General features: G+C 64.9%; 2 protein-coding genes and 1 long non-coding RNA gene across 12 annotated transcripts; 1 reads left to right on the top strand and 2 right to left on the bottom strand.

Annotated features, from left to right (window-relative positions):
- Positions 1–927: 927 nt before the first annotated feature.
- On the bottom strand, positions 928–1,543 carry LOC125323337. The gene is made up of 2 exons (XR_007202487.1): positions 1,338–1,543; positions 928–1,282 (listed from the first exon to the last, which is right to left on the bottom strand). It is a non-coding gene; the product is annotated as an uncharacterized LOC125323337 (long non-coding RNA).
- Positions 1,544–1,804: 261 nt separating this feature from the next.
- Positions 1,805–2,314, bottom strand: LOC125323398 (homeotic protein female sterile-like). Its single transcript, XM_048298320.1, has one exon. The coding sequence runs from the start codon at positions 2,312–2,314 to the stop codon at positions 1,805–1,807; it is 510 nt and encodes a 169-aa protein (XP_048154277.1).
- Positions 2,315–3,977: 1,663 nt separating this feature from the next.
- LOC125322985 lies at positions 3,978–10,015 on the top strand. Of its 10 annotated transcripts, none has more exons than XR_007202326.1 (5): positions 3,978–4,062; positions 4,960–6,128; positions 6,165–8,908; positions 8,949–9,068; positions 9,241–10,015. XR_007202326.1 is itself a non-coding variant. In XM_048297473.1 (5 exons), exons 2-4 carry the CDS (start codon positions 6,073–6,075, stop codon positions 8,993–8,995), a joined length of 2,847 nt encoding a protein of 948 aa, XP_048153430.1. In that variant the 5' UTR covers positions 3,978–4,062; positions 4,960–6,072; the 3' UTR covers positions 8,996–9,024; positions 9,069–9,198. The 10 variants fall into 10 exon arrangements, 4 of the variants coding, with proteins under 4 accessions (XP_048153430.1, XP_048153428.1, XP_048153429.1 ...); XR_007202324.1 differs by having other exon boundaries at positions 9,205–10,015; XR_007202323.1 differs by having other exon boundaries at positions 8,949–9,092.
- The last annotated feature ends 1,569 nt before the right edge of the window (positions 10,016–11,584 follow it).

Here is an 11,584-nt window from a genome sequence, read left to right as displayed (position 1 = left end):
GAGCTCCCGCAGCTCCTCTCCCGCTCCCGCCCCTCCGTCTCCCGCCCCGCCCCGCTCCTTCCCCGCTCCCGGAGCTCCCCTCTCGCTCCCGCAGCTCCCGCAGCTCCCGCCCCACTCCTGCCCCGCTCCCGCCCCGCTCCCGGAGCCCCTCTCCCGCTCCTTCCCCGCCCCGCTCCCGGAGCTCCCGCCCCGCTCCCGGAGCTCCTGCCCTGCTCCCGCTCCCGTTCCTGCCCCTCTCCCGCTCCCGGAGCTCCGCTCCCTCCCCGCTCCGCTCCCGCCCCCGCTCCCGGAGCTCCCTCCCCGCTCCCGCTCCTGCCCCTCTCCCGCTCCCGGAGCTCCGCTCCCTCCCCGCTCCGCTCCCGCCCCCGCTCCCGGAGCTCCCTCCCCGCTCCCGCTCCCGCTCCTGCCCCTCTCCCGCTCCCGGAGCTCCGCTCCCTCCCCGCTCCCGCTCCGCTCCCTGCAGCCCCGTTCCCGGAACTCCGCTCCCGCTCCCGACCCGCTCCGCTCCCGAAGCTGCCGCCCCGCTCCCGCTCCGCTCCTGGAGCTCCTCTCCCGCTCCTCTCCCGCCCCGCTCCCGCTCCGCTCCCGGAACTCCGCTCCCGCAGCTCCCGCTCCTTTCCCGCTCCCGCAGCTCCCGTCCTGCTCCTTCCCCGCTCCCGGAGCTCCCGCTCCGTTCCCTCCCCGCTCCCGCAACTCTGGTCCCGCTCCCGCCCCGCTCCGCTCCCGCTCTCTCTCCCTCTCCCGCCCCGCTCCCGGAGCTCCCGCCCCGCTCTCGCTCCCCTCCTGATTTACCCCAATACGAATATCGATCTACTATCGATATCCAGCTGAGCCGGCCGAAAGCTCTCCAGCAGTTTGGAGTTAGAATTTATGTTTTATTGGCGCCGGGCTCTGCGTGGGAGAGCTCCCGGAGACGCAGGGCCCCGATGCAAGCAAACACAAAGCTTTTTATTTACCAAAATTATGAATATCCAAAATACAAATGCATATTCATAACATCAACACCTCCCGTTCTCCGCTTCGTATGCAAATGAGCTCAAATGTCATTAATGCGTGCTCTGAATTGGGTCGGTGGTCTCGAATTGGGTCGGTGGTCCAAAAAAAAAAGATGAAGTAACTCATCTTCCTCACTTCGATCTTTTTGCCTTTCTGAGCTTTAACAATCCTAATTACTTCAGTGGCCTCCAAATTCCCTCTTGCGTGACTTTTGGCCGGGTTCCCACCGAGGGGGAAAACTGGGAATTGTCCTCGTTCCCTACACAGCTGATCCATGGTTCTGCTCCTCGCTCGGAGCACAGCTCAGCAATCACGCGAATGACAGATCAGCAATTATTCACTAATCAATTACTGACACCTTGAAACCCCTTTCAGGTCCAGCTCTCGGAACTATTTTAATTAACTCTCGCTGGGCCCGAATCCTTCCTATCCCAACTCATCTCAACACAGCTCGCCCAGAACTCAAATCTTTAGGTTTCTTTTAAAGCTGTGCTTCACTCCCGCTCCCGTCCCACTCCACTCCCGCTCCCTTCCCACCCCGCTCCCTCACCCGCCCCGCTCCCGCAGCTCCTGTCCCGCTCCCGTCCCGCTTCCACTCCCGCTCCCTTCCCACCCCGCTCCCTCACCCGCTCCGCCCCGCTCCCGGAGCTCCCGTCCCGCTCCCGTCCCGCTTCCACTCCCGGAGCTCCCGTCCCGCTCCCGGAGCTCCCGTCCCGCTCCCGTCCCACTCCCGCAGCTCCCGTTCCGCCCCGCTCCACTCCCGCTCCCTCTCCACTCCCGCTCCCTCTCCCGCTCCGCTCCCGCTCCCTCACCCGTTCCGCCCCGCTCCCGGAGCTCCCGTCCCGCTCCCGGAGCTCCCGTCCCGCTCCCGTCCCTCTCCCGCTGCTCCCGTCCCGCTCCGCTCCCGCAGCTCCCGGAGCTCCTGTCCCGCTCCCGCTCCCGTCCCACTCTGCTCCCGGAGCTCTCGCTCCTGTTCCCGTCCCGCCCCGCTCCCGCTCCCGTCCCTCTCCCGCTCCCACTCCCGCAGCTCCCGTCCCTCCGCTCCCGTCCCGCTCCCGCTCCGCTCCCTCTGCTCCCGTCCCTCCGCTCCCTCTCCCGCAGCTCCCGTCCCGCTCCCGCTCCGCTCCCGCAGCTCCCGCTCCCTCTCCCGGTCCCTCTCCCGCAGCTCCCGGTCCCGCTCCCGTCCCTCCCCGCTCCCGGTCCCGCCCCGCTCCCGGAGCTTTCTGGAACGGCCCCGGGCCCCCCCGCGCTGCCCCCGCCCGGTCTCGTGGCCCGGCCCGTGCCCGCCGTGCCCGCGCTCCCACGTTCCCAGCAACATTCCCAGAAATTCCCCACAGCGGGAACGGCCCGGGGGGGGGGGAGGGGGAGGTGCTGTTCACCCCCCCCCCGGCCCGGGGCTCCCCAAATTCTGCAGCCTGGGGGGGGCTCAACCCCGCCCCGCCCCCCAACACCCCCGGACCACCCCCCCCGGGACCCCCCGAATTCCCGATCCCTCCTGGAGCTGCCGCATTCCAGCGGGGAAACTGAGGCACCGAGTCCCCCCCTCACCCATCCCCCACCCCGCTCCCATCCGGGACCCCCCCAAAATTCCCCTCCCCCTCCCGCTCCTGTCGCCGAAAACCGGGAATCGAGCTCTGCACGCGCCGGGAGCACGGGAAGGATTTTCCAGGGAATATTCCCGCCCAGCAGGGAAACGAAAAATGTATAAAAATATTTTTTAAATAAATATAAAAATAAATAAATATAAAAATAAATAAATATAAAAGTAAATAAATATAAAAGTAAAGAAATAAATGAATAAAGAAATAAATGAATAAAGAAATAAACGAATAAATATTTGAAGGATATGTAAATAATTATAAAAAATAAAAATTAAAAAATATAGAGAGAAATAAATATTTCTAGGACAAATAAATAATATATATAGATATTTAAATTTAAATATAGATATTTAAAATACAGAAATAAATGTTTCGATATCAAATAAATAATTAGGAAAAATAAATATTGAAAAAATAAACAAATATTTCAAAAAATGAATATTCTTTTAAAAATATGGAAATTGATATTCCAGGAATAAGTAAATAATTATAAAAATAAATGTTTAGAAAAAATAAAAAGAAACCTTTCAAGAAGAAATAAATAATTATAAAAATAATTTTAAAAAAAGAAATAGAGAAACAAATAGAGACATAAATCTATTAATTAAATATTAATTAATTAACTAATTAATTTCCTGGCTACATTTACACTCGAAACAATTCCTTGGATGCGAGCAAGGATCGTTTGGGGAACATCCCCGCTCCCGAAATTCTCCCGGCTCTTCCAAGGAGCCGCTTTCTCCTTGGAATCCGCGGGGTCGGGATGCGCCTCCCTTATCTCCCGAACCCAGACATTCCCGGGAGAGGGAAATCCAGGGATTTGGGCGGGGCCGAGCTCGCCCTTATCGCGGCCAGGGCCCGCTAATCCCTGATAAGAGCGCCTGGCACGGATCCAGGAATTCCTCCTGGATACCGGGATCCAGCGCCGCTCTGCGGGGCTTCCAAGGATTTTCCAACGTCCCCTCCCCCGCCGCTCCAGGGATTTCTTCGGGAAGGAATCCAAACTGTCCCATCCCGGGCCTCATTCCTGGTGCCGCCACGGGCGCATCCCACACCCCAAAAATCCCCAAAATTCCCGAAACGGGGGAGTTTCTCCCTCCCCAAACTCGGGGGGTTCAGCCCCGCCCCACCCCCAACCATCCCCTGAGCCCCCCCCGGGGCCCCCCGAATTCCCGATCCTTCCTGGAGCTGCCGCATTCCAGCGGGGAAATGGAGGCACGGCCCCTCCCCCCCCTGCTCCCAGCCCGATTCCCCCCCCCCGGGCCATGGCTGATTCCAGGTCCTGACCCCAATCCCGGGAAAACAATGGGAACCGGCAGAACGGGTTGGAGCCGGGCAGGGGGCGGGACACGTCCGGTTCCCGCCCCCTCGGCCCCCGCGGGGAGAGGGAACGGAGCAGCGGGATCGGGATCGGCAGCGGGATCGGGATCGGGGACCCCCGGCCCGGCTGCGGACCCCGGAGCGGGTACGGGACACGCGGGGGGGCTGCGGGACCCCGGGAATGCTGGCGGGACCCTGGGAATGCCTGCGGGACCCCGGGATCGGGTGCGGGACCCCGGGAATGCGGGCGGAACCCCGGGATCGGGTGCGGGACCCCGGGAATGTCTGCGGGACCCCGGGAATGAGCGCGGGATCCCGGGAATGCCTGCGGGACCCCGGGAATGCGGCCGGGAGCCCGGGATCGGGTGCGGGATCCCGGGAATGTCTGCGGGACCCCGGGAATGAGCGCGGGACCCCTGGAATGAGCGCGGGATCCCGGGAATGCTGGCGGGACCCCGGGAATGAGCGCGGGATCCCGGGATCGGGTGCAGGACCCCGGGAATGCGGGCGGGACCCCGGGAATGAGCGCGGGATACCGGGAATGAGCGCGGGACCCCGGGAATGCTGGCGGGACCCCGGCATCGGGTGCGGGACCCCGGGAATGCCTGCGGGACCCCGAGAATGCTGGCGGGACCCCGGGATCGGGTGCGGGACCCCGGGAATGCCTGCGGGACCCCGGGAATGCTGGCGGGACCCCGGGATCGGGTGCGGGACTCCGGGAATGAGCGCGGGATCCCGGGATCGGGTGCGGGACCCCGGGAATGCGGGCGGGATCCCGGGATCGGGTGCGGGCCGGGCGCTCCCGCACCGCGCTCCGCGGGGGCCGTGTCGGGACATGTCGCGCCAGGTTTTCCCAGCGTTTTCCCGGGGGATCCTTTTCCCTCCGGGATCCCGGCGGGGCCCCGGGGGGTCGCTGCCCCACTTTGGGGGGGTCTCAGCGCGGTGGGGGGGGGGGGGGGGGGGGTGGAAATTTGGGATCCAGCGCTGGGACAGGGCGGGGGGGGCTGGATCTCGGGGTTCACTCCCGCCTCTGCTCCCGCAGCTCCAGGACAGCCCTGCGGATCCGGGGACATTCCCTGGGATCGGGGACACCTCCCGGGAATCCGTGACCCCGGGGCGGTGACCTCGGTGCCCCTTCCCCCGGAAAGAGCCCGGACCTTCCTCCCCGGCCGCTTCCTCTTCCTGGGCACGGAACCCTTGGGCCGCCGCTCCTGGGACTGCCGGAATTCCTGGGACACCCCTGGGACACCCCTGGGACACCCCTGGGACACCCGGGCGAGCCGAGGTGGCCCCTTGGCTCCCCGCTTGCCGGGGCCCATGTTGTGTTTGCCGTTCAGGAGGAAGGGGCGGAACGGGGATCCCCCCGAAGCCGCGGATCCCGGGATGTTCCACGAGCCCCGCGCTCCCGAGGACTCGCCGGGAGCCGCCGGGCCCTGGCAGCCGGATCCGGAGGAGTTTTCCACGTTCTGCCGCCACCGGAGGCCCGGGAAGGGCTGGGGGCTGCCCTGGGCCGGGCTGCAGAGCCAGGACGGGATCCGGCCTTCCCGAGGAGCCGGGGAGAGCTGGAGGGACACCGGGATGCCGGGAGAGGCGGGAGATGCGCCCGGGTGTGCCCAGGCGGACGGGAGAGAGCAGCAGGAGTCCAGCAGGAACAACTGAAAGTGGGGAACAGCCCCAGCGGGATCCGACACCTCGGGAAGGACGTTCGGGATGAGCCGCGTGTCCCACGCACGGCCCAGAACGGGAATGTGCCCAGGGAAGGGACGGATCAGCCTCAGCCCCCGCGCCAGGAGGAGGAGGGAGAGTCCAGCGGCTCTTCCCAGAGCCCGGGATCGGGCGCGGAGGGGGACGCGGGCGCTGCCACCGGCCCTGGAGGGGACGGGGGACGGACGGGAGCCGGAGCGTCCGTTGGGAGCGGAGCTGAGGCGGCGTCTCCGGGAAAGGCTGTGCCAGCTGGGACAGGACACGGAAAGCTCGGACGGGAAATCCACGGCAGCGCTGGCGGCCCAGCTGGCGGAGAAGATCCTGAGCACGCCCACCGAGATGTATCCCTCGGAGCCGGGAATGTGGAGCGTCCGTTGGGAGCAGGGATCCGGAGCCGGCCGGGACCTCGAGCTCGGCGTTCCCGTGTCCGTGCGTGGGAGCGCGCCCGGGAATGACGGGATCGTCATCGGGATGCTGCAGCTCTGCAGGAATGCGGAGAGCAGCCAGGAGGAGGAGGAGGAGGAGGAGGAGGAGGAGGAGGAGGAGGAGGAGGAGGAGGGAGAAGTTTTCCTCTCGCGGATCTACTGGCTCCAGGATTCCTCGGGCCTGGCACAGGAATTCCCGGAGGTGTGGGCGCGCTCCCCGCCTGGACTGCGGCCGGCTGGCCGAGGAGGAGTGGCTGGACGGGGCCCCCGTGGGCTTCCAAGAGCAGCGCCCGAAGCCACCCGACGTGGAAGAGCGGATGGCGGAATTGCTGCGGGAATACCTGGAGCAGGGAATCGTGGTGGAGGGCAGCTCCGCCTCCAACAACCCCTTGATCCTCATCCCAAAGCGCAACGGGACGGGCTGGCGCCTGACCCTGGACTGCCGAGCCCTCAACGAGGCCACTCCCGTGGAGCCCCCGGAGCGGCCGGACAGGGCCTGGCTCCTGGCGTCCGTCAACCCGCGGAGCCGCTTCTTCTCCGTGCTGGATTTATCCAACGCCTGCCTCGCCATTCCCTTGGCCCGCAGCTCCTGGCCCAGGTTCGCCTTCACCTTCCAGGGCCGGCAGTTCCTGTTCACGCGGCTGCCGCCAACGTTCCACGGCACCAACTCCATCCTGCACCGGCGCGTGTGCGCCGTGCTGGCCCAGCTGGAGCCCGGCGCCGCTCCCGGCGTTTTCCATTACAACGACGACATCCTGGTGACCGGGAAGAGCTGGCGGCAGGCGGCGTACCGCACCCGGAGAGTGCTGGAGCTCATCCGGAGCGCCGGCTTCAAAGCCAACCCGCACAAGGCGCAGCTGGTGCGGCGCGAGGTGAATTTCCTGGGAGTAACCATCGGAGCCGCGGGGCAGCGCGTTCCCGAGGAAAAGGTGGAGAAGATCCGCGCGGACTGCGACGCCCTCCGCTCCTGCAGCGCCGGCACGCTCCGCTCCATCCTCGGGAAGTTCGGGAGCTGGCGCTGTTTCATTCCCGACTACTGGGAGCTGGCGCTGCCGCTGCAGCGCCTGGCGGAGCAGGGAGACGGGGAATGGGAATGGGGCTGGAGGCAGCAGCTGCGGCAGCTGATGGAGGCCCTGGAGGCCGCGCCCGTCCTGCGCTTCCCGGATAAATCCCGGCCCTTCCTCATCCGGCTCTCGCCGCACGAGGAGACGGCGGGAGCGGCGCTGCTGCAGGAAAAGGCGGGGATTCTGCTCCCGGTGGGACACTGCTCCCGCATCCTGAGCAGGTGGAATTTCTCCGATGTGGAGATGGGATGCGTGGCGGCCGTCCAGGCCGTGCAAGACTTCGAGGACTTCACGGGGCCGGCTCCCATCGTGATCTCGGATTCCATGTGGAATTACCTCGTCCGGGGCGAGGCGCTGGGCTCTGGCGGCTCCGGGCTCCCGGAGCAATGGACGCTGCTCCTGACATCCAGAGGGCCGGACAAGCGGGAATCCCAAAGGATCGCCATCGTGCCGGCTCCCGAGCTCCAGTATCTGCTTTCCGACGTTCCTGAAGCCGACGTGTGGTTCCTGGCCGTGGAATCGCGGGGATCGTCCGTCGGCTTCGCCGCCGTCAGCCTGGAGGAGCGGTGGCTGCTGGGGGGCTGCCGGGGCGCGTGGGGGGCGGCGGCGATGGAGCTGGAGGCGCTGCGGGAGCTCCTGGAGCAGCACCGCAGCTCGGGCCCGCTCTTCCTCTACTCCAGCTGCCCGGCCCTGGCGGCGCGGCTGGAAAGGCGGGAGAGGGAGCCGGGCTGGAATCCCGCCGGGAACGCCTGGCCCCGCGTCCTGCGCTGGCTCCGCGCCTTCCCGGGGATGCTCAGGGTGGGGGAGCCGGGAAGGGCCGGCAGCGCGGAGCGGGCTTGGATCACGCGGGCGAGTGCCAGGGCCAGGGCGGTGGCCGGGAGCGGCCGGAAAATCTGGGAACCGTCCAAGTACGAGCGGCAGGAAATCGTCGCGCGGTGCCACCGCCGGCACGAGGGCGTGGACGGGACCCTGGCCAGGGTGCGGGCGGTGGCGTCCTGGGAAGGCGACGGCCGCGACGTGGCCCGCTGGGTGCGGAGCTGCCCCACGTGCCGCCATCCCGACGCCGATCCCGATCCCGGCCCGCAGCGGGCGGAGGGCCCCTGGTCCTGCCTCTGGATCAGCCTCTCCAAGCCCCTTCCCCGGAGCGCCGAGGGCTTCTGCGCGCTCCTGGTGGTGCAGGACGCGCTCTCGGGCTGGGTGGACGCCTTCCCGCTGCGGCGGCGCGCGGAGCCGGACGTCGCCCAGACGCTCCTCCGGGAAGTTTTCGGGAATTTCGGCACGGTCGCCTCGGTGCTGCTGGCGCCGGCGCCCGCCTGGATGTGGAATTCCATGAGCCGGGCCCCGCTCCGGGGTTTCTGGAGCCGCCTGGAGCGCTCGTGCCCGCACGAGGCCGCCGAGCGCCTGTGGAGGGTGGCGCAGGCGGCCGGGAAGGGCTGGGCCGGGATGCTCCCGCTGATCCTGGCGGGAATCCGATCCTACCACGTCAGGAGAGACGGGCTGGGCCCTCTGCTCTGCGTTCCCGGCCTGCCCCTGGAATCGCGCTGGAAAGGCCCCGCAGAGGAGGAAGCCGACACCGGGAATGAGACCAGGAACGCCGGGAACAACGCCGGGAACGAGGCCGGGAACAACGCCTGGAACGAGCTCTCCTGGCTGCGCAGGACGCGGCTCCTGCCGGGCTACCGGGAGCACGTGGAGGCCGCGCTCTGCCAGGATCCCGGCTCGGGGCTGGGGGGACGGTGGTTAGGCTGGACTGGGGGGGGTTTAGACGGGACTGGAAGAGGTTTTAGGGATGGGAGAGGTTTTAGGCAGGACTGGGAGATGTTTTAGGGATGGGAGAGGTTTTAGGGATGGGAGAGGTTTTAGGCAGGACTGGGAGATGTTTTAGGGATGGGAGAGGTTTTAGGGATGGGAGAGGTTTTAGGCGGGACTGGGAGACGCTTTAGGTGGGACTGGGAGAGGTTTTAGGGATGGGACTGGGAGAGGTTTTAGGGATGGGAGAGGTTTTAGGGATGGGAGAGGTTTTAGGGATGGGAGAGGTTTTAGGCGGGACTGGGAGAGGTTTCAGGGATGGGAGAGGTTTTAGGGATGGGAGAGGTTTTAGGGATAGGAGAGGTTTTAGGGATGGGAGAGGTTTTAGGGATAGGAGAGGTTTTAGGGATAGGAGAGGTTTTAGGCGGGACTGGGAGAGGTTTCAGGGATGGGATAGCTTTTAACTGGGACTGGGAGAGCTTTTAGGCCTGGTGAAGGTTTTAGGCTGGACTGAGGCTCTTAGGGGGGGCTGGGGGGCTTTTGGGCCGCACTGAGCAGAGTTTTAGGCCTGGGAGAGCGTTTAGGCTGGGCTGGGGAACTTTTAAGCAGGACTGGGGGGGATTTTAGGCAGGATTTGGGACTTTTTAGAACTGGTGAAAGTTTAAGTCAGGACTGAGGGACTTCCGGGCAGGACTGGGGAACTTTTAGGCCTGGGGGAGCTTTTAGGGTGGACTGGGGAACTTTTAGAACTGGTAAAGCTTTTAGGCCGGACTGAGGGGCTTTTAGGCTGGACTGAGAGAGGTTTTAGGCGGGACTGAGAGAGGTTTTAGGTGGGACTTGGGGCAGTTTTTAGGCAGATTTGGGACCTTTTAGAACCGTTGAAGCTTTAAGTCAGGACTGAGGGACGTTTAGGCCCGGCAGAGCGTTTAGGCCGCACTAAGCCCGGCTCAGCCTCCTGCTCCGCTGGCCAGGCCCAGGCAAGGACATCTCCCTGCTCCGACTGGTTCGGGCTGGGCTCGGCTTTTCCCGGGAAATCCGGGATGGAGCCGCCATTCCCGATCCGCTCGAGGGGCTCCCGCTTCCCCATGGAAGTCCTGGAATGTTTTCCCTCTTTTCCCACCCCTCGTTGCCTTCATTAAACCGGGTTTAAGCTGCAGCCCAGGATGGGGTTAAGTCCTTGGAGCCGCTGGGAACGGGGAGATAAGCGGGAATTCTTTGGGATATCAACGCTCCAAGGCCGTTCCTGCCCCCGCATCCAAGGAATTTCTGATGGGGGCCGAGTCCCCGCTGGTGCCTTCCGGGAGCTTTCCCGAGGCTCCTTCCCAAGGTTCCCGATCGCCCTTTCCCGTTTTTCCCCGGCTCCATCTCGCCAAGCCCCTCTGCCCTTAAAACCCCGGAATTCCGGAATGACGGAGGCGGGAAAGGATCCCTGAGGGATCCAATCCAGGCAGGCCCCGGGAGCCCTGGGGGTGCCCAATCCTGGGAATCCCAACCTCTGATCCACGAGCCAGGATCAGCCTCGGACACCTCGGGATCAGCTCCAGGGAATTCTCAGGGATGGGGGTGGGGGGGGGGTGAACATCCCGGGATCCCCCAAAATCTGGGAATGCCATGGGATGAGCTGCGGACGCAGCCCGAGGGGGGCTCAGTGGGAATTCCCGGGGTTTTTTAATTCCCTGAGGGGGGAGGGGGGGCTGAGGCGCCTCTGGATGTCCCCGATCCCGTGGGAATCCCATCCCACGGCACCGACCTGGGATCAGCCGGGAGCTGGGAATGAACGGAGCCAGCCGGGACCCGGATCCCGATCCCAGACCCTGATCCGGGCGCCATTCCCAGGATCCCAGATCCAGGGCCCACATCCCAGACCCCGTTCCCCACACGGGATCCCCAAATCCAGGGGCCGTTCCCAGGATCCCCAAATTCACTTTCCCATCCCACCCCAAATCCAGGGATCAGATCCCAAACCCGTCCCCTCTCCCCACCCCAAATCCAGGGATCAGATCCCAAACCCATCCCCTATTCCCACCCCAAATCCAGGGATCAGATCCCAAACCCATCCCCTATTCCCACCCCAAATCCAGGGATCAGATCCCAAACCCATCCCCTATTCCACACCCCAAATCCAGGGATCAGATCCCAAACCCGTCCCCTATTCCCTGTCCCAAATCCAGGGATCAGATCCCAAACCCATCCCCTATTCCCACCCCAAATCCAGGGATCAGATCCCAAACCCGTCCCATATTCCCACCCCAAATCCAGGGATCAGATCCCAAACCTGTCCCCTATTCCCAGCCCAAATCCAGGGATCAGATCCCAAACCCGTCCCATATTCCCAGCCCAAATCCAGGGATCAGATCCCAAACCCGTCCCCTCTCCCCACCCCAAATCCACGTCCCGACGCCCCCATCCCGATCCCAGCCCCATTCCCTATCCCAGCCTCCCAGATCCCCCTTCCCGGGCTCCCGGCCCCCCATCCCAGCCCTTTTTCCCAAATTCCCGGGTTCCGCCCATTTGTTCCTCCCTGGGGGCGGGCTCGGCCTCGGTCCCTCCTTTCCCAGCCCCGATCCCGATCCCGCTTTTTGGGGCCGCGGGCCAGCCCGGACCGCGCCATTCCCGCTTTTCCACGCTCATCCCGCATGGGCGCGGCGGCCGCTCCGATCCCGCCGGGAATTCCGAGCGCTCCCCGGGAAGTTTCAGGAGCGCGGGGCCGGCGCGGGGGAGCCGC

The sequence above is a fragment of the Corvus hawaiiensis genome, chromosome 3 (assembly GCF_020740725.1).
Source record: "Corvus hawaiiensis isolate bCorHaw1 chromosome 3, bCorHaw1.pri.cur, whole genome shotgun sequence".
NCBI classification, from domain to species: domain Eukaryota; kingdom Metazoa; phylum Chordata; class Aves; order Passeriformes; family Corvidae; genus Corvus; species Corvus hawaiiensis.
The sequence above is the reverse complement of the archived record's forward strand: the minus strand, read 5'-3'. Positions and strand labels throughout refer to the sequence as shown.